Below are 23,254 nucleotides of genomic sequence, written 5' to 3'. Positions count from 1 at the left end.
TATTGAAATAAGTGCATTAATCAAACCTGTTTGGATGTTCAAATGCAGTAGCATAGTAATGGGAAAAGGATAGGCTTTTCAAGGAACATAGAGTGCAGGGCTATATAAAGAACCTGATGTGATTTTGTATTAAGCTTTTTATCCATTTATCTTTACCTTTATCTAAGGTCTGTGTATGTGGCTGGGTTTTTGCCATGTTTTTCATACTAGAAAGATCTAATGAGCTTCCTTTGACTCTGACTGTTTGAGGCACCCTCTGTAAACCAAAACTTTTTACTTTATAACCAGCATTTGTGTGTTCTAAGTTGCTCTCAGTAGAATAGTATCACTCTTGTCACAAATTATTTTTAGGCACATAGAAGCTTAGTCACATGGGATAGCAATTATGCCCTCAAAAAATGTTAAATTATTTTGTTCTTCCCCCTACATCTCTCTTTAATGTTTAGTAGCTGTGTAAAGTTTAAAAAAAAAAAAAAAAAGTTTCAATCTAAAAATGAAATATGCAACAGGATAAATACGTTACCAATGTTTTACTCAGGCAATAGCGTGAATGAACAGTAACAAACATGATTATTGTAAGAAGATATGACTGTATTTTCATCCTGTGACTTGATTTTTTTTTTCCAGTTTTGTACTACAATATTTGCATATTTCCGGATCACTTACTAGGATACTCATGCAGTTGCTGTGTTTGATCTCTATAGAGTTTACAGTATTATAAAGATTTAATCACAAGGTGTGCATGTTGATGCATACTGGGAGTCACAAAAATAACTACTTGAATTGTGGTCATCTAAAATCTTTCTGTTGGCTTAAAGCATAAGTTTGCCCTAGTTTTCATCAGACAATCTGGATATCTCCTGCTTTTAATAAGTGAATCAAACTCTGAGTAATAAGGATATAATCTGATTTGAGCCCACAGGATTGAGATACTTTAAACTGTTTTTTAGGTTTTTGTGTTTGGTTGTTTGGGTTTGGGTTTTTTTTTTAATTCTAAAAGCAAAGCACATTTTTAGCTGCCTTTCTATGAATATGGAAATGTAAATGACAAAAAAAGGGTTGTAAAGAATAAATATCTCAGTTTAATCTATGCTGAAATAATCCTGCTTCTTTTCCTTGCCTGTGCATTTGGTATAAAAAGATTACATAGAGTGTGGACTGAAATATTTTTCTCTAACCTATAAACTAGCCATATGTAAAGTAGTACAGCCATGATGGACAGAACCTGTTATCTCTCTAAGGAAAAAGTGGCAAAGAGTTCCTCATGCTGAAAAAAAGTGCTGAACTGTATTCTAGCATCATATTGTACTGTAGATAGCTAAAACATTAGATTTTCTGTTGTTAATAGAGGTAATTCCAAAATTGAAACATTAGATTTTTTTAATATAGGTTTGTGTTAAGTCTTTATCAGGCGATGAAGAGCACAAAACCAAGTCTGCCTTGATGTAGAGGTGGATATTGAGCTATTTGTGTTGGAAACAAAAGCTTTGATATTTTGAGCTTGTCTTTCTATATGAACTTCTCAACTTTTTTTTTTTTTTTTTTTTTTATTAATAACCACAGCAAGACCAGCTTTATACTTGGGCTGCAGTTAGCCAACCCACACATTCATCAGATTACATTGAAGGAAGCTTTCCAAGGAGAATTCCATCTGTGTGGCCCCCACCCAAACCTCCAGATGAAGAACAAAGACTCAAAATTACGGAAGAAGGTATCATTCTTGGACACAGACAAGATATATATATATGGCATGGGGGGGGAGCTGCTGTCTTTTAGAATCCAAGATATAAACTTAATATCTTAACTTCTAACAAATACCTGATTTTGAAGATCTTGGATTAGCATCAGAAATAAAGTTAGCTAGTATGAATCTAATAAAAAATATTCAGCAAAAATGCATGCTTTTTGTTAACAACCAAGATGTGCACCTGGCATCTGCTGACTAATGGATTTTACCAGGTGTTGTGACCTTTGTTCTTTTCCAGTTTGCATACCTTCAGAGCCATGAAATATGGGTACTTTTTTCTTAAAAATATGGAAAACTTCAGAAGCCCACTGGTGGTATACTGAAAGTTATTAGAGTGGTGTAAGGTATTCCTTTGTGGATTCAGCAGTTCCCTGCTGACAGAGAGGTAGGAAAAGTGTATCTGAAAAATAAATTGAGATCTTGTTTACAAAGTCAGTTTATCTTAAAATTTGTGAGGTCACTCTACCAGCCAAGTTTCTGAAATCTTCTGCATACTCATTAAAGGCTTTATTTAAGATGAGAATTAAAACAAAACAAAACAAAAAAACCCTCATAGCTGACAAAGAAATTTAGAAGAGAATTTCAAACCTGTTTTCCGTTAGTAGTGTTCATGGGCAAATACCACAGGTTCTTGGAGTCTTAGCTTTGCGTTAGTGGCATTCAGTGGCTCTCAACACTCTTAGGCTGCATTCATCCCCATGACCTTCATGGAGAGCCACTGGGTATTCTCAAATTTTCCATTTCCTACCACTCTTTTTTTTTTTTTTTTTGCATTGCTCAGATTTGAAGAATTAAGTCATTATTTCAACAGATTTCTTTGTATTACTTGTAGGCTTTGGGTGGAGTTAATTTCAGATTTGCTTCTCTTTGGGACTTCTCTACCACTTCCTTTGGAACATAAAGTATTCCTTGTATGGACACCATTTATCATGGCAGCACTTCACTTTTACTGGTATCACTTATTCCAGTGTTCACAAGCAAAATAAGTGATGCCAACAAAAATGCAATACTGCTATTCTATGTATGCTCTATGTATGAAAGCAGCTCTATTAGAGGTCGAGGAAACATTTCAGCATCCATCTCATTGATGCAATTCAGAGTGTGGAATACTGCAGTATGAGAGTGTTGGGCTAGTTCAGTTTTTGACTAATGATCTATTATTTTATGCTGTATTCAATGAAAGTACTGTCATTTGTGATAGTAGAACTCATTGCCATGTACTCTGAGAGGACAGGTTGCATTTCTCTACTTCGAGACTTAGCTAATGGACGTGTGATCAGAGTATTTATGAACGTACTCTGCACTGGAAAAACAAAAGAGTGAATATTTTATTATTTCACTTGGAGGCTTTAGGCTGACAGAGGCTGGTGCAAGTTAACAACAGTTCTGTTGCCCTAAAATCTAGGAGAACATTGATTTTGTAAAATATTTTGAAATGTAAAGATTTTTACCTTTTTTACCAGTTTGGAAGAGTATTTCTACCAAGAGGTTAATACGAATAATTTTTAAATTTATTCATTTTATACATGGTTTGTTTACATTCTATGTTGTTCTATTTAATATTATACCTGCTATATGGATGTAATGTGTACAGTACTTGTCTGTTCCTTATCTCAGCCACTGCCCTCTCAAAACCTGCAAAAGTATTAAGAAAACAGAAGTAAAATGGAAAATTGTGTATTGTGATTATTTCTAAATGAAACAAATAGTTCTCAAAGCTTACTTGAGGTGCTGACAGAAATACTATTGAAATTTTGGGTTTTGGTGTGAATTTGCAGTGTAGGGCATGGAGGGAAATGGAAAAATTATACTTGTTCTGAATACAATTCAGGTAGATAAATAATTTAACTTTTTGTTTGATTGTTCACATGCTTGCAATGTGGAAGAACCTGGAGGTGAGTGATGTTTCATGTGAAGCCTGAAGGATAAACACCTTCCCCAAGATTTGTAATTAAATTATTGTATGTACATATGCCTTTGAAAGGTGGAGGGGACAAGCATTTTTTTAAAAGGTTTAAATTACTGTGTGCAGACTAGGATTTTTTTGCATTACATATAATTATTGTTGTATGGATTAAACACACACAATATTAACATTGGAGATAATGGTTTATAAACAAAACCATCCATTTTATACAAAGGTATTGATCGGGAGAGGAATGTAGCAGGATATTTTTATATGTAAATTCTTTATTTTTATTATACATGTTAGCATGAGGACAATACTTGGCCTTCAAGTTTTAAGTAAGGCAAGAGGAAATTCCATAAGGTTTTAGGTAATCTGTTCCAAAATTAGTAAAGTAGTAAATAATCTGTTTAATGTAGTACATATTAAATAGTTTTGCTGTGTGCTCTCTGTCATGTGGAGCATTGATGGGTGTGAGGAAAGGGCTATTAGAGTGGTCAGTATTATTTGGGGCTTTTTTGGTCTGGTTGGTTGGGGGGGTTTTTTAGTTTGTTTTGGTTTGGTTTTTGTTTGTTTTTTTTTTTTTTTAGGTTGGCTGTTTATTAAAAAAATGATGTTTGGAAATACCTAATATGAATTTGAGTTCAAGTCAGCAAATGCTTACGCCAAAAATATTTTTCAGTTCTGGATTAATAAAAGGTTGTGGATGAAATGAGTCAATATCACCAGTAAGATCAATTGTATGCCACCAATTTTCCATCTGAATACGCAAAAGCTGTTTCTGTCACTTCTTATGGTATTTGACTCTACCACTGTCAGACCCCAGTACATTGTTTGAATCTAAACACAACACAGTATTCAAAATGCAATTAGTTTAATGCTTTGCTGATTACACTATTCCACTTAACATACAGGGAAAGACAAATATGCAGGCACTGGAGCCCAATTATCCTGCTCTTGTGGGACTGTCCTAACCACCTGGGCAGAGACTCAAAGATTATACAACTTCTCCTGCAAAATGAAACAGTCCTAACACACTAACCTCTGTGTGGGTTTACACCCTGAAAACTAAGTTAGTCTGTAACAAAACTAGGCTTGCCCAGACATTCCTTTCCTTTGTTTTATGAAAAATGAGGAAAAAAAAAGAAGTTTGGTTTGGGTTAAAGGGAAGGTTTCACATCATATAACACTCTTTTCCTTTTTCTTTTTTTTTTTCTTTTTTTTTGATGGGGGCGTTGTTTGTTTTTTAGTTTTGCTTAACAAAGACAAAACCCTATTAGTTTGCTGCGAATAGATTGTATTTGATGAATTCTGGCAAACTAACCTTAAAATTATCTGCTCATATCACCCTGAACTCGGCTTATATTTGGAACCCTTTTTAGAACAGAAATCTGTGTGAGGTAAAAATAAGCTAGACAATTCTGTCAAATTGTTAAATATTGACAAATATATAGGAACAGCCTTATCCTACTTTTTTTTTTTAAGAACTTTTGCGTAACGGAGGTAGTTTGTGCCAATTTGCATAACATGAAACATTACTTTTAAGTTGTGTGTGTACATGTCTTGTCTAGTACTAAAACGTTAGGAAAGAATAAAGCCTGGTGTAAGCAAAGATCAAATTAATCTTAAAGTTTCTCTCAACCATACAAAAATTTAAAATCACGTACACAGGCCTCAGGGAGATCACCAGTGCCCAAATACCAGTGAAGTTTTCCTTGTTCTGCAAATCAATTAAGATAGGGTTAGCCAAAAATGTTCTCTTCCAGATAATTTGTGAAACAAGTATCTCACAATTGCTTAGTTTAAAAATGTTAACACTCTTCCCTTCCTTTGGAAGAGACATTAATTGCTTTTACCAGAGAATAATAATTCACTATTTTTGGTCAGGTTCTTTTGATTGCAATGAGGAGTGAGTGTCCAATTCATTAGTAGCATCCTGAATTTTCTTCAGTAAAAAAGGTTGAGGTCTGTTAATTTTCAAGGGGTGGCCTTGCAGCCACTGGCAATGAAACTTCCCCCTTGTATGTCTCACCTCCCAACAGCTGGGATTGTCAAAAAGCTGTGAGGAGGCCTAGGAATTACCAATCCAGAGGTACTGGACCACAACTGATTTACTCTTCCTGCAAACAGTCAACAGATTTGCCTGCTGTATAGTGGTACCCTTAAAAGATGTAAGAAGGGTGTGAGATGCACATGTTCTCTGGGCAGGTATAAGAAAAAATATTTCTGTTCTTGTCCTGTGTACCAAACTAGGCTATGACCAGTTAAGGAGGCATCATTAGCAGTAGCTACTAAGCTGGTGAGAGATCTTTACACTGTGTAGCTGCTGGTTTGTTGTTGGTTTTTTGTTTTTATTTTTGTGGTTGGTTTTTTTTTCTGTTTTTCTTTTTTCTAGTTATCTTCTATCAGACAAGGAGACTGAGGCACACAGAGGTCCTTTAAGGTCAGAGAAAAAAACCTGTAGAAAGGTCAGAATGGAGAGCAGACCTTTTAATTCAAGCCCTGTGCTTTAACTACAAGACCCTCTCTCTTCCATAAATAAATCAAAATTAAGTCTTTGTTATTCTCTGCGATAGCTTATTGAAAGACTTGAGGGTCCGTGTATTGGGTTGTTACATGCTTGTGTCATTTCCAGCACAAAATCTGTTATTTCTTATCCAGCAGCCAATCAAAATACTGTACTGTAAAAACAATGCAGGACTGTGCAGTATGCGTCTCTCACTGAAGTAAATATTAGTGCAATTGAGGTTTTAATGTAATTTCTCTTGTGCTTAGGTTTGGTTTAAATAGAAATGTTTTTACAAAAACAGAGCTCTCAAAGACTGGTATTTGTAGAGAGAATAATTGTTATCCAGGTTTTAAAATAGGAAAGGGAATCTAGTTGGGGGTGTGTGTCTTTTGTTTTGATGCCCATTTTCAGCTAAAATGCACAGATAAAAGTTCTTAGTCCCACCAATGTTTTATTTTTCATCGTCACAGCGATAGTTGGAGATCAGTAGTTCCATTTAAAACCACCATGCTGGGACAAATAATTTTTTTTCTCCATTTAAAGACAGTAATTAAGTGAAGGAATGCATAGATATTCATTAGGATTCTTATTAGTTATTCCAAAGTAGAAAATAATTGAACAAGATACAAAAATAACGAAGTACTGCTGTTTTATTTTTCAATGGAAATGAGTAACGTGGTCAAAATTCCAAAAGTCAGATTAATGTTGTTTCTTTGCCCAAAAGAGAGAGTGTGGAATTTAGTACAAAGGTGAAGAATTAGTTCTGAAGAATCAGTTTGAATGTCCCCAGTACTGGGAAGCTCTGACTGTACACTTACACAGTAAGTGTACTGTCCCAAACCATCCCTTTGTAAGGCCAAGGTGTTGTAGACAGTGAATTATAAAGCTAGGATGAAATTGAGATTTCTCAAAAATGTATTTGCAATAGTAAGGCCAATTGCATTCAAGCACACTTTTAAAATGAGTTTAGATCTGTGTTACTGTGTGTACAACAGAATGTGTATAATAGTCATAAGTAACTATTTTTCTTTGAATCAGAAATTTTGACAATCAAAATGGACTTCTTTCAAGTTTAAGATAATGGCATTTAATGTTGAGTCATAATACATACATTGCAAATTGAGATCAGGCTGGCTTTATTTACACATATAACCTGTTCAGTTAATTTTAGGTGGATAATTTGGAAAGTGGGACAGTTAACATTGTTTTCTTTTTAACTCTACCCTCTTTTAATGAAATTCTTAATGTGTATTTCAAAAGATCAATGATTTTTTTTATATAGAACTTCTAAAATCTGTGTCGTCTTTTCAAATTCAGAGTTGAAATCTACTGTCCTAGAAACAGAGAAACAGTGCATAGAAGATGTTCAGCAGGTACAGGTAAGATTCTAACAGAAGTGTTTTATCTATCATTTTGTAAAAAGACCAGAAAAGCATTACTTCGGACATTTTTGCAGTAGTTTAGTGTACCGAATGTTCTGTCTGCAAACGTTCGGAAATGTGGATTTGATTCTAAATTTTGATTTCAAAGTGCTTACATGCTCCATAGTGTATCTAGGTACAGAGACTGAAGGTTCCTGCCTGTCTAAGGTGATTCTTGTAAAATGTTATTGTTCGCTTCACTCAGAAGTTAACAGTTGGTTCTGGAGGTCGGATGCCATTACTAAGGAATAGTAATAGAAGATCTGGTTATATTAGCTAATCTACAAAAGTTTATGTGCATAATAGTGGCAGAGATTTTTTTCTGTTTCTCCACTGAAGTTTATAGTGGTGGTAGTAGGTGAACAGACTTAGGGTGCCATGCTGGACTTCAAAAGGAGATAATGTAATACTGGGATAGTGGAGACTTAGTCTGGGTTGGACTTGTTCAATGTAAACACAACCTATTTTATTTTTTTTTTAACATGTCACCATTCATGTTTTATTATTCATTAAATGTGGTGCAGTTTGATGGAGTTGAGGAAATTCAAATTGTGTTTCCTCAGAAGACTAGCTTTTTTTTTTTTTTTTTTTTTTTTTTTTTTTTTTTTTGGTGAAAGCTCTCCGATCACAGGTACCAGACTTATCTTACTAGTGAATAAGACTATTCAATTGTTCTGGAGGTCAGGAAGAGGAAGGCAAAGTTCTGGTGTCTTTGAATCTTGGTTTGCAACAAAGAGTGGCCAAAAGCTCTTGATATCTATTTCTTTTTTCTTTTTCTTTTTTTTTTTTTTTATTTCCTTGGTGGGGTTTGTTTTTTGTGGGTTTTTTTTGTTGTTGTTTTGGGGTTGGGTTTTTTTTGTTGTTAATGTCTGGATGGCTCAAGCATCACTGCATTGAGCAGCATTTGTGAAAATGAACAGTAGTTTGCTTATAAGGGAGAAAATAAGGAATGCTTAGTGAAATGCGTGCTACTGATCATTAGACTTGCAAATTTAATCCAGGTTCGATCAAGTATTTTATGAGCATGGGTGAGGACAGTAGGTATATTACCTTTATGGCTTTTGTCTTGCCAAACAACATTAAAGGAGTTCTAGTCAGTTACATAAATTCTTCTACCTCCATAATTACGAACATTTAGGACTAGAGCCCATTGATAACATCACAAAATTATTCTACATTGCAATATTTTAAGCTTCAACTGAAATATATTTGTCCCATGCTATTTTTATATTTCAGTCACCCAGGTTTCAGTAGCAATGTTTTCTAGTATTTCTTGTGAAAAAGAACTTTTTCCTATACTACCATAACAGTATTGCACATAAGGAGCCTATTTAATCTGTCTCTAGGACTTTAATACACTACAAGAAACAACCTATATAAAAGACTTTTTAAAATTGGAGATGTAATTAATGGAAATAGGTTCATGAATGCTTAGGTACTTTACCTAAAAAAACCCCCTGATTCTTTTGCTATTGAGAATTAAGTTTAACCAGCAGCACTAGAGTACTGTTTGATTGCTTGAAGAAATAATGTTTACTTCAGGTTGGTTTTTTTTGTTATTTTTAAAACTAGCCCGTTATGTTGTCCAATTACTGAATTGCATTTGCTGGTGATGTTAGAGATTCCCCATCCCTCTTGCTCAGTGTTGATCTCTTATGACAGTAATGTGAACTTCTTCCATTCTGTACTATTATTCATCAATGAAGGGCAGAAATAACTGTTATGAATGCATGATCACCTCATTTGCACAAAATTATCTCAAGTTTTTGCTATATTATGTCATCATCATTCTGGTTTATTTTTTAAATTAGAATGGAAATTATTTAATTTGAAGAAATCTATGTGGATAAAATATTTTCATGTGTTCAAATTATTTCTGTACAGTCCCAAACAGTTGAGTGTTTTCTACCTATCTATCAATATCTATCTATATCAATTTATAAAAACATCTGGAAAGTAGAATAGTCACGCTAACTTTTTTGTCATGTTTGTAGATAAATCCTTTACTGCAATCAAAACATTCTTGGCATTATTTGTACTTTTTTTAAGTGGTGAAATACTATGAAATGTTTCTATCAGAGATCTAGCCTCTTTTATTCTTTCTCTAGCTTGTCCATAGTTTTTCTTTCTGAAGAAAGCAAGCATTGGCTGAAGTTAGCCAACTAGGTGATTTTTCTTTTTTCTTTCGATACATGACAAAGAAAGAGAGCCCTAGTGTAATATTTGAAATGGATCAACTAAGTCTACTTACAGGCTTTTCCCTTCTCCCCTCCCTGGGAAAAGACATTTTCCAGATGCTATTAAAATAATTGGAGATAGCTGATACTGACATAGAAACAACTGCAAATGTAACCTGATGCTGATAATTTATCTCACTTATGGTAAACAGTTAACTAAAAGATTCAGAATAATTCTAAATTAAAAGCACAAATAACACACACACTGAGCCTGGATTCTATGCTGTCTTGCCACTGGAAGGGGCTTTTTTATACATCTTCTCCATTTCCTTACCTTTACAATGTTAGACAGAACTTTTGTATTTTGCAGCGTAATTTCCTAAAGTTTTTAAGACTTATCTTTGGAGTCCAAGATAGCTAATTTTCAAAAATTACAAATAAAAAAAAATGAGTGCCTGAGGATGTGCTTGCTTCTAATGCAGGAATTGGTAAGCAGAGGAAAAATACTTAAAATTGGCAGCCATTTCAAGTCCTGGTTTTGAAATGCCAGAGGAGCAACAATGTCTGCTTAGTCTTCCCAGTACAAACAGAGAAAGCTTTGTTAGGCCTAACTCCTTTAGTGAAGGAAGAAGAGAAAAACTGAATGGTCTGATTTAGAATCTCCAGCTTCAAACCTGATGTTTAGATTTGACAACTGTACTTTTGTGCAAGAGGCAATTTCCTTTCTGTTTTGTGCACCAATCTTTTGTGGTATCCTTGCAATTTTCCCTACATTCTAACTCAGTTTTCAGGTTTGCTTGATTTTGTTTACATGGTAGGTAAAAAAAGATTCTTAGCAGAATGGGGGAAAAAAAAAAAAAAGAAAAAGGCATCTTATAGTTGTAAGTGAGTACACGAAAAGTAGGCTTTGGTTAGTGGTGGGACATCACAGAACCAAAAATCTGAAGATGTTTGGAAGTCACCTAAATTCCTTGTTTTCTTATATGCCTTATTATCAAAATATTTAAAATTTCTTCTTTTTTTGATTGTTTGTGATGAGTGTCTATTCTGAGTATCACACAAATTTAAAAATAAAGCCCTCATTACATTTATTTAAAGGTCAGCATCCGGATGTAATGAATTATTCTTCATGCCACTGACGATGCCTGGTCTCCGTAATCCTGTCTCAGGAGATGAGGTTTTGCCAGACTGTTCCAATTTCTAGCAGTTTGGTCATGAGATAGGTTGCATTGAGTATTTAAACTATATTTACAGCAAAAAAGCTTGCCATCAAAAAATTCTTATGCCTGTAACGTTTCCAGCTCAGTTGTTCACTTTGATTTGGTTTAACCCATTTAAACCAACAAATAAACCCTGAACCAAAATTATGTGTCTTCTTGGAATGCCACGTACTTCACCTGATAGTAACAACCAGTCAAAATTTTGGCAGTTCTCAAGCACTGAAGACAGATTTCTACTACGTGATCTATTGGTGTGCTTCCTAACAACGTCATAGGGAAACAGCACTAGCCTTAAAACTCTTAAATTCCAGGACATGGTTTGCGATGTTGAGTATACTTTCTGCTTTGAAAACATAATATTATAAGTCTGACTCTCAGAGTGTCTCTTTAGGGTATTCTTAACTACCACGCTTTACAGGTAACCCCTCTCTCAGCCTTCCAGCAGGGACCTTTTTTCTTACTCTAGTCTTTAAATACAAATTATTATAACTCCTTAGGGTAATAACTTAGTGACATTTGAAATGTTCCAATTCTGACATTTAATAATACAAGAAGAAAGGTTGTGAAATCCTTTAAGATAAATACATGATCAGTCTATTTAGAAAATATAAAATGTTGGCAGGATTGGGATTTACTTTTCATTATTATAAAATGTCACAGCTAGACTTAGTCTCTGAAACATGCATGCTGCTCAAAACTCTCTTAAACGAAATTTCAGAAAGATTATTCTTTACAGGTGAAGGTAAGATAAAGAAGGTAAATATAACAGTTGTCTGAAATGGTGAAATAATTCTACTACACATACAAAAAGAATAAAAAAGGGGGGTGTGTGTAAAACCTGTTTTATTTTGGTATTATATGGCTTCCATCAGGGTAGAGGCAAACTGTATATGAGACTAGTTAATAACTGTGTTCAACAGAAACTGGAGGAAAATTGGGAACTCTTCCTTTATGAGCTCCCAAATCATTCTATGGCTGTGGCTCTTTTTACACTGCTTCATTTTACATGTTTCTTCTTGAGATATTCATTCAGAAGGACCCAGTGATCCTGGGAACACGTCACTCCTCTTCTGTCCCTTCACTACTTGCTAGGTTACTTTTTGTAAGGGGGAAGAGAAGGCTTGGGGAGGCAATTAACAGTTCTTCTAAAACAATTCTTTTCCTACAAAAGTATGATTGCTGAAGTCGGATTTCAGCTGGGGAAAAAAGGTACACACTTGGGTAAAAAAACCCAACAAAAACGTATGTTGTACTCACAAGGATCTGCTATATTCAGTTGTCTCAATGAGGAAAGAAAGGAGTATGAAAAAAGCAAACTTTTCTGGAAGTTTTCCATATGAATTGAATGATAGTGAAATCTGTACCTATTGCATTTTTCAAAGTAAATACCATAGCTAACTGATGATCTCTGTCCTGACAAATAGAATTGGATATATATCGTTTTAAGGAGAACTGTATCAATGTAAACTTCCTGCATCATCATGCTGGTATACCCCAATCTCAGAAAACAAAAAGCTAAAAAAATTCAGAGGTATAAATCTGTCTTGTTCTTATCTTGCAAAAAATAAAGCCAGGCTTGCAATATGTGGTGCGCAGGAACTTATGTTCTAATTGTAGGTCCAATGTTTAACATTAGAATTGAGATATCTTAGGTTAAAGTGCATGAATATCAGGAAGCATATGTAGGCAGATAGTGTTTTCTTGTTAGCCTTGAGAATAAATTATGCTTTATCAAAAATGCACAGAAAGGAAACAAAGTTGTGTGAAAGAAGATGATAGAAACCTGGCAGAAGACACTACTGCTGGGGTCATAGGAACTGCTAGGTGCAGAGTGTTTTGCTCAGGCAGTAAAGAGGAGTCTAACCTTTGTCAAACTTCACTCCAGGACATAAGTACAAATCGGGTATACTGTCTTTCATGTTCATGAAATATAGTTTTTACGCAGAAGTTTCCAATTTTATTGATGGAAATCTGTCTTTGATTCTTAATATTAGAACTTACTTTTCACTTTAAACCTGCTGAAATTTTCAGGTTTCTTTTTGTTTTTAGAAAGCCTAATAAGCACTAATAGATTTTTCATGCTCTACAACTGTAGCAGATTAATTAATTATACTTTTTTAAAATATGAAGTGAGGTTCTCTGAGTTGAGACTTCAATATAATTTAAACAGAGATTGTCTGTTCCAGTCTGTTGTTCTTCCTATATTCATAGTAGCTGAACTTTGTGATTAAAACACTGTCTTCTGATAATGTCAGGATTTCTTAGGTCCTGAAGGAAGCATGAGGACGCGAGTAGAAATATTAAAAATGAGGTCATCAGAGAGCCTGAAAGACATCATAAAGAAGTCAGCCTACTCAGCCACTAGATGGCAGTTAAGTATTTTTTAATGAACTGTGCAAAGCACTTGTGTGTCATTCCCGGGGGGTCCTGCAGATACCCTATAGTGACAATATTAATATTTTAATTTTTTGAAGTCAGAAAGTGGTAGCTTTCTGGTGGTTAATAAGTTAGCCTGTAAAAAGTATGCACACTTGCTGTGCTTAATCTGACCAAGGTTTAGTAATTGGAGCATCTCTCGAAGGCAGTAAAAACGTGTCCTAAAAATAATAACAAAAATCCTGAAACATTAAATGTTTAGAAAGTTCTGTTCTGTCACTGTTAAGTTGGGGTTTGGGTGTTTTGTTTTGTGTTTTTTTTTGTTGGTTTTTTTTTTTTTTTTTAAACCAGTGGAGGGAAGACATTTAATTTGGTCAACAAGACTTCTGGATGACTGTCTTTGTAGTGATAATTTAAAAGTTTTACTGCTGAATTACCATCATTTAAATAAAGAGGTCAGTTTTCTGTTGAATATGAAATTCATTTCTTCAACGGTAATCCTGAATCTTTTCCATTTAGTTTTGATGAGGAAGAGATTTAAAAAGAAACAAACAAAAAAGGATAAAAGTGCATTAGACATCATTTTATCAATTAATTGGCATACATACAATATAAATCATAGACTCCATATTTAAATAAAAATAAATGAGTATAGTATGTCAAGCCTGTGTGGTAGAAAAATAAAAGGAGTTAATTCTCAGAACAAATGTTAGTATTTTGTATTATATCCAGACTTCACAATACTTGGATTGACTTCCGTTGTTTTGCTTGAAGGCAGTGTTTGCTTCTTTAAAAGGAACAATACATTGGTATAATTTTCAGTGGAGTGACAATAGCACATTTTTGCACTCTTCCTCTTGGCCATGGTGAGACTAAAATTTGTTTTGTTCTAATCTGTGTTCTTGATGTTAATGTCAAGATGAAGTTTTACTTACATGCTCTTTTCAATTTGAAAGGCTCTTTATTCTGTTTTTCCACTTTGACATGTGGCATGCTCCCTCAATTACAGCTCTGAAATAACATAAAAATCATAGCATAATTTAGGGCTGAATAGACATTAGGAGGTCATGCTGTCCAATCACTTTCCCTCCAACACCCTCCTCCAAGCAAGGCTAGCTTAGATGTTTGGTTGTTTTTCTCAGGACTTTGCCCATCTCTGAGGATGGGTATGTGGTAGTGCTAATCTGTACTTCCTGCTTTGCCTAGTCAGTGGTAAAATGATAAGTCTTGCTACATTTCTGATGTGTTGTTTTGACAACAGTTTAAGGAGATGAAAATGTGTGCTCTAAAAGCACATATATTTCCTGTGGGTTACTCCTAATTCAAATACTGTGTACTTACAGGCTTTGATTAAAATTCTCAAGAAACTGCTGGTCAAGTTCAAGTGATTCATCTAGTTTCACAACTTCTACATCACAGACTTTTATGAGCATATGGCAGATCATAATACAAATTTTGCATCTTGTAATCATAATGGGCATTCTGCATTTTCCATTTTGATTATGCTTTATACTCAGACAAATCAAGACAGACTTTTTTTGTCATTTTAGGCACAACTTTGAAAATAGCACCAACCTTAAGGTTCAGGCAAGAATAATGTCTGAACAGTGTGCTTGCAAATTCTATCCAATGGAAGTTAACTTAGGATTTACAGACTTCCCTTTCTTCTGTCATTGATGGGAAAACAAGGAAAAATGAGAGTAAAACTGAGAAACTTATTTTAACCAGAATTACTTGGTGGTACTTAAAATTCTTTGCTATAATGTGAAAGACTTTCTCCTTTCTCAAGAGATGAATTATTGTATGGGATGGGGCTTGGACAGGAAGAATTACTTCTTTTCTGTCTGTGTGTCTATGATTCTGAGCGCTAGCATGTTTCTTCTCTTGCCTTCTACAGCGAGCTTCTTGTAAAATGTTAGCAGAGCACTGTCACTTCTCTGAGGGAGCAGTGAATAGAAGTGCATGATAGGCATACACTTATTGAAAATGCAGTTTTGAACTGTTTTCTATTTTCTCCTCTGAATTCTCACTCTTTTTACTCACGAAGATAGGTAAATTGAGATAGCGTTCATTCCATCTATGCATTCCTAGTAAGAGCAAAATATATAGCAGAGCTGTATTTATTAATTGTTAAAATACAATTTATTTTCTTAAACTCCTCTCTCTAAAATGGAAATCCTATTTCAGATTAAAATCTATAAAATCCTCCTTTCCCAAAATATGGTTTAAATTGGAAGTTTGATTATTTACATATGAAATTCCTCTCACCTTTTGGAAAGAAGTGAAACAAAGAGGTTTTGTATATTCAATGATACCATACTATATTTGGATTACATAGACTATTTTAGGTACTATAGTATTTACTATTCCAAACTTTTTTTAAAAGAACTCCACAGAAATTGAAGAGAACAGATGAAGAAATCATATTAAATACAAGAGAGCAACATGAAAAAGTGTGTGTATACAAGTTGGTGTGCATATGTGTATAAATACACATACAGATGCCCATTCCCTAAAATGTGTCTTCAAAGAATATCTGGTCACGGAAATAAAATTTCTTCTTGTGACTTTTCTAGCAGGACAGACTGATCTCATTTGTCAAGTTGGCTTTAACCTGTTTGAGAGACCTCATCCAGTCAAAAGTGAGCCATATTCTAAAGATTAAATTCTTCTTTTATTTCTCTCAGCATTTAAGATCAGGTGCTACTTTACAGTGGTGTAGATCCTGAGAATTTCCACAGGACTTTATGTGTAGGAGAGATCAGTAATGCTTTTCTTAGTAAAAACGAATATTTCTTTAACTTAGAAATATCCAAAGTTTAAAAAGAAACAAACACCACACCCCCACCCCCTGCTCCCCAATAACCATAACCATGGTATATTGCCATACCTGAATGAGAACTTATAAGTAAAGCTGAGACGGATTTCTACTCTTTGGATACAAAACAGACTAACCAGTTTAAATTCTACTTACAGTCAGATCAAAAGATAGTTATCATTGTGTTGTCCATTTTAAGCTGATATAAGTAAAACCAGTAGGATCACTTTTTTCTTCTCTGTTTTTAAATACACATTTTTTGGTTTTATTTGTTCTTCAGAGAATAAGCCCAAAATGATAAAAATGAACTCACATATTCCTGAATGTTTAATTACTTTTTTGTTTTCAGGAAAAGTTGAATATTGAAGAGATAAATAATTTTTTCTAATGTCCATGATACCAAAACCTTTTTTTCTTAACATCTCAAAACCTAAAGCTCAGCTTTGATGATTTGATTGTGATTGATTTTATTTAATGTTCTTTGACCCAAAATGATACAGCTTTGCTTTTAATATAGCCATCACACTTTCAAAGAGTTGGAGAAGCTGACTGACCTCCAGTCCCCTGCCTTCAGAATATTCGTGAATACATTTGTGAAGGCTCTGATTCCATTTCTCCAAACTTTTTCTGTCGTGAGTTGTAGGCTCATATTTCAGGGTAGTGAAGACTATTCATCCCTTTCTACAAAGATTTATTCTTACTGTGGATATTTTTTCTGCTTATTCCCTGCTGGAAGCCTGAAACAAAAGCAACATGTGAACCTCCCATTTTGTGGTCTGGCTGAACTCTTGAATAAAAAGGGCAAGTACTGTGTAGAAGTATCATACTCTGGACAGTTGCTTATCAGGATGTGGCAAAGTTCACCTGGAAAATCATTAGCTTTTTTGATCTGCAGTACTGGTGATTAAAGGCATTCCGAGTCCTTCAAATTTAGATTATTAATATTCACATTTTGGGCAATAGAATCCTTACTGTCATTTCTAGCATAAAAACTAGTATAGTTTCTGCACATAAAGAACAGAGAAATAATAACAGAATGAGGTAGTTTGCACGGTGACTACTTCCCAGGCTGCCGGTCAATCTCAAGTTGAATCGAAAATCAAGAAAAGGCCTGGTGTGAAAAAGTTCAACGCCTTTCTCTAGTATGCCAATGTAGTAATGTTTGAGGTATGCCAGATTTTATTTTGTGTTTTAACAGAATAAGATAGGTAGTTTCTTTGGCCTGGATACACAGGAAAAATACCCAAACCTTTTAGACTCACAGTTAAAATACTGTAGGACAAACACAGGTGATAGAAGAAAGGAAGTTGATTCATCATGTGATAGTCATTTCACTAAACAGTCTAAATATTGAGCAGAAAATAAATCCAGAACAGTTTTTCTCCCAACTTTAAAGGAAATCTGGGACTCTTAAGGTACCTGTTCCCTGTTGGAGTGCTGGCATAGGTGGCCAGGTTTTAGTTGTCTCTTCATCTACCGAAAGACCCAAGCGCTGCTAATTCTACTCTAGCAGTCTCTGCGATCAACAGCAGAACATCTAAGAAGACAGCAGAAATAAGAAAAATAAGGTTATTTTAAAATTAATAAAGTTGAACCTCTTTTTTTTTCCTATGCCCTTTCTCATTTACATACTTGTTTTACATTGGGTGAGTGACAGAACAGTTAAACCAGCCATATGTAGGGGTAAGCCTTTTTTGAAGTCTTTATTGTTTACTGCTGTACTGTTTCATGCTTCTCTAATAATGGTATTTCATATATGTTAGGAGAGAAACCCTCAAACTTGAGGCCGTTTTTTTGTTTGGTTTTTGTTTGGTTGTTTTTTGTTGTTTTTTTTTTTTTTTTTTTAAATAAAGCAGGTCTAAAACTTTCTGGGCAATCAGGCTAAAAAAATGCTAATTGTGCAGGCTAAAAGTAATATTATGTAAGATGACAGTAATTATACTTAACTGCTCTGTAGATCCTAGGGTGGTCAGTGGTTCTGTAAGATTTTATTTTATCTTTTCTTGTCTGTAGTCTACAAAAATTTTTTTGAGGTTCCTGTTGTAGCAGAACTTGAGGATAACCTAAGGTTGTATTTCAGCTCAGTTAAGAGTCTTACAACTTAGAGAGAAAACTCTTTGAATCTTTGATGTATCTTAAGTTGGTTTTTGTTTTTTATGACTTACTAAAATGGGAACTGTAAAGAACTGGGATCTTATCCTCTGAAATGCACTTAGCCCAGAGATAAGGAATTCAAACTGTTCAGGAACAGAAGCTTCAAGAGACTGAATCTGAACAAAACTGTTTTCTTCTGACTTCCAGCTTTACAAGTTGGCATTTATAATGTGTGCATCTTTCTCCAAAGGTCCATGCTCCCTGCTGGTCCTATGTTTGGTTTTTTGAACTATTTGAATCGCAATAATTATTGATTTCTGCATGTAATCTGGTTTTTTTTTGGTTGTTTTTTTTTTTGTCACCCATGATAGTTTATGGCAAAATCTCTTGGTTGGTTAGACATGTCCTAGCTCTTTAGTTTAGGAAGAGCTAAATAGTCCCAATCCCAGCACAGTGCAGGCTGGTGTAATCCATCTGTTGCAGTGTGTCACTGAGTGGGAAAATAGCTCACATCCACCAAATAAGTTTATCACTTCAGGCAGGGCAGTGCACTACAGTGTTTCTATTTCAGGGCTTGCTTGTTCAATGCTATCTTGGGGAGCTGTGCATCATGTTTCCTAGTGGTTGTAGGAAGAAAACATAGACTATTGTAAAAACATATATCCTTCGTCCCCATACGTGCACCTTCAGTATAATAAAAGCTTCTCAAAAAAGATTTGATCTCATAGTCTGAGGAAGAAACAAGTATCCAATACTAATTCTACTCCTTCAGCAGTTCTCCCTGATGCTGTTGGCAAGTCCGCCAGCTTTTGACTCAACTTCTACTACTGTAAAACTAAAATGCCACAATGGGCTTTGAGGATTAAGTGAAATGTGAGAATTAATTAGATGGATGCTCTTTTGTTTGAATGTAAATCAAGTGTCCATCAGCACTTCTCATTTGACAGTCGCTGTAGCGCTAAAAATGTCTGTTAAAATGTTGTGTCTCCTTTTCTTAGGGTTGATCTACAGCTGCAAGAAGTAGCTTTCAAAATGAGACAGCTTTAAAGAGAGAAACCTGAATAGAGATCATATTTCTCTGACTGAATTAAATTCTTACTGTGGCACTACTTTGTGCCATTCAGTGAGCGTGTGCATTCAAACATTTTTCACTTTGCATAGAAAAGAGACATTTATTAACAGCAGTTGGAAAGAGCATCCTTCCAAGTAACCAGAAGCTGCTACTACCACCAGGTGTTGACTTGTTGGAAGACCTGAGGGGTCTTATTTTGCCATATTAATCCTGTTTAATTGTATGCTTCTATTCCCTGTGCATGCTTGCAATCAGATAGCAGCATAGACTCTGATTCATGAATTCTGATGTAGAGAAACTGAAAGGTTAAGGTTTTTGAAAAAAGCTGAGAAGTATAATCCTATCATCTAAATATGAATTCCACCCAGAGAGGAAATTTCACGACACTAAGTGACAAATTGCTTAAAACGATCAAACTGCTGATGTGACTTGTTGGTTTGTAATAGTATAAGGCATTATCTTTTAAAACTGAACTGTAATATGTCTATTTTTCAAATATTCCAAAATTACTGTTAAGAACTGCCACTCTATTTATTTTCATAAGAAAAATGACACATCATGGCTGCTCATAAAGTGTATGAGTGAATGCAAGTAGAGATAGATATAGATAAATACAGAATATAGACACACATATAGGGGGGTTGTGTGTATATGTATACATACAGACTAGGGCTAACTTCCACAGATGTGCAGGGGCTTTTCTGCCTGGAAATTTAGTTATAGAAGGGTCTGTAGGTTTCAGTCACTCATCTGAGAAACTAGGATGCCAGACTCCATAGAGGAGGTAGCTGCAATTTGAGCTTTTACATGTTTGAAGATCCAGGGAGTGTTCTATCTGTATAGATCAGCTCTATGTGGGACATCTGATGTGCACGTGTGGAAAACATGACAAAATTGGAATGAATTGGATGTAATGTATGGGCTTTTGGTACATGTGCGTATCCAAGTGTACAACCTTTAAGTAGTAAAGCCAGTATTCCTAGATCAGTTGGATACTGTACACACACAAACCTATCAGTGCAACATGAACACAGTCAGGCCAGCAGTCCCCGATTGAGCATCCAACTCATTGAACATGGAACATGTACAACCTGTTTGAGAATTGCTGGGCACCGTTCTATAGCCATCACCTCTGGAAATTTTTTTCCTGCTCACATCTTTCACGCTCAAGTCACCTGGATAAAGCAAGGCTTAAGCTTCCACCTTTCTTTCTTTCTTTACAGAAAGAAGACTGTTCCACAGTACCTGGGTCCTGGGTAAGAACTCTAGGCAAGACAGAGTTCCCTCATATCTCTTTTAAACCCCGTAGGTTTCTGCTGTGGAATTGTCTTTTGGATTAAAAATGAACCTTCTTTCCATTATGTATGGTTTTTTTATCCGGGTCTTCTGGTTCTTGTCAACAGCTTTTGACCATCTTTCACATGTATGAAAAATTAAGTCTTGCCTTTCTTATTCTTCTAAGAAAACTGTATAATTTTAATTTCTGATTGGACTTACATATATTTTAGATTTCCTTCCTTGTTGAGGATGGTGGAAACATGCTATGACTTATGTTTGTTTGATACAGACCTTTCTGATCTAGGGGAAGATTTTAAACTTCTTGCTAGGGGAAAGGCAGAAATCTAATGAAACTAGTCTGAAGGCATCTTAAAAGTCAAAATGAAAAATATCTCTATTTATCTAAAATAATTACCAAAACATGTAAATACCGGGGCTTTGTTTTATTTGGTTTTTAAACTAAATAAATTTTAAGTATGTAATTTCCTCTGGATAAATATCTCTGCATTCACAGCAAAGTCTTGTTTGTTCACAACATGCTGTTTCTGTGAAAACCTGGATATATTGGTGATTGTCAGGTAACAACACAATAGCAAATCAGCAGGTTGTTTGAAATGCCATGTCTCAAGGACAGCAGAAAAATTGTTGTCATAGGGCATGGGGTAAAATGTCCCTTTAATTCATCAATACATTTTTGTTTCTTGTCTGAATTACTTAATCAACTCACTTGATTGCCCATTTTTTTAAACTTTAAAAAATACTTCTTCTCTTGAAAGAAATTTCATGGTCTGCAGGGTAAATTCTCTTGTAAAACAGTGAATTCTAGGTTTTTCCTGTAGTTCAGGTAGAATTTCAGGATTCAAGGTTTACTTCTTTTTCTTGTGAAAAGTTGAATCCAATCTCCTGGGTAAATGAGTTTTAAAAACTGAACTGTTCTGAGATCAGCCATCATTAAGGCAAATCTATTCAGAATCAGTTAATATTGTGTCTAATCCTGTTCACTTCAGTTTATGAATGAATTTTCCAATTCAGATAGAATTGGGAAGCTGTATCTGTCATAAAACCCTTGGTGGAGTGTACTTACAGTGTCAAATGGGAGCTTAGGAGAGTTACAGTCTGGGGAAACTGGAATTGTTCTCAAATAACTGAAAACTGGTGTGTGGCCTTAATAATCCTAGGAATGCATTTCCTTTGATAATGTTGCCTTTTGAAGAATTGATAAGCCTTACTGTATTTCCAGGTGACTGGTAGGGGGATAAGAGCAGATGAAACAAAGGGATAATAAATATTCTCTTTCTCCTTTATAATGAAGTTCTTCAACAAAACTGTTGCTGCTACAAAGTATTGAGTTATTCTGGAAACTGAGTGGATTGAAGCACCATGAGTAGTCTGTAATAGAAATGTCTTTTCCAGCCTTTTTCCTTGTTATAATACTGTTTGTTAATGTCAGCTGTGTTCATTCCTTCACCATTCATTGAAAAACTTTTTTAATGTTCCGTTCTCTGTTTTACATTTTTCTTCAGTTTGATAGGGAGACCTAGTTGTAATCCATAACTTTCAGTTCAAACTGCTGTTCCAGAAAGTTCAAACAATGTAGGGGATTGTAAGTTTTGATGAAGGAGCTTCAAAATCAAACAATATTTGGTTTAACTGTAGTAGTTGCTGTTTTACTTCTGGGATTGCTTTAGGACAGCTGGGAAACTCCAAGATAAACATAAAATTGAAATTTTATGTTTGAAAACCAATTTTGTGCAGAAACTATTTTTTAAGTATTAATAAACATATATTTTATTAATAGTCCCCAGCTGGAAGTTACAACTTCATTTTCCAGAAAGAAAAATGACTTTTAAATATTTCATGTGTCAAAGGATGAGATGAAAAACATCATCTTCCTGAAACAAATCAAGGCAATTAGTATATCAGGTATTGTATGTTTATTTGTAGGCTTCTTTACAAGACCTGTAAAATCTGAATATTTGAAAGATTTCCTATGAAGTAAGCCTACAGTCTCATCCATTAAGCTTATGATTTTATAAAAGGGAACAAAAAGGCACTAAATAACTGCTTTGCTGTAACCACTTGGGAAACCTGTTGCATGACAAACTTAATTCAACTGAATGCTTGAAGTGCTGACCAATATTCCAAATGGGGGGGGGAAGTACTAAGAAGTAAATGCATGCAGCTAGACAATAGTAAGTTCTTTATTAAAAGATTTTGTGTTGTAAAGTCATGTCTGGTCTATCTCCTGTTCAACGTTCCTGAATAAGCACAAATGGCTATTTTTGGACTAGGTTGCTTCTTTTGGTACCTTTTGATAAAAGCACATACCTATTAAATTTAGTAGAGTTTGTTACTGGCATTTATTTAAAAATGTAGGAATTACTGTGCTATTTAAGGTTAATGGTTTCTCTACTCAGTCTACAGCAGGCAGGATCAGATGCTTCAGAGAAAGATATAAAAAAATGTGGAAACTGTCAAATACAGAAGAACCATTCCAGACAGGAGGCTTTTCTAACATTACACGCAGTCTGTCACTTGGCAGAGGAGTTTCAAATTTGGGGTGGGAGGAAAGTTTTTCCTTAGTTTTGTCTTGCTTCTTTTCCTTCCCAAGCGTGCTGACTGGAGAGAAGCATAAT

At 34.8% G+C, this 23,254-nt stretch overlaps 1 protein-coding gene across 1 annotated transcript in view; it reads left to right on the top strand.

The window, feature by feature from the left end:
- The window catches only part of FMN2 (formin 2), a 164,675-nt gene that overhangs the window by 31,695 nt on the left and 109,726 nt on the right, over positions 1-23,254 (top strand). Inside the window, exons 3-4 of the mRNA XM_075042186.1 lie at positions 1,564-1,711; positions 7,480-7,535. Coding sequence (XP_074898287.1) covers positions 1,564-1,711; positions 7,480-7,535 — 204 coding nt within the window. The remainder of the gene's footprint in view (positions 1-1,563; positions 1,712-7,479; positions 7,536-23,254) is intronic.

This window comes from Buteo buteo, chromosome 12 (genome assembly GCF_964188355.1).
Source record: "Buteo buteo chromosome 12, bButBut1.hap1.1, whole genome shotgun sequence".
NCBI classification, from domain to species: domain Eukaryota; kingdom Metazoa; phylum Chordata; class Aves; order Accipitriformes; family Accipitridae; genus Buteo; species Buteo buteo.
This window is presented reverse-complemented; position numbering and strand designations above follow the sequence as displayed.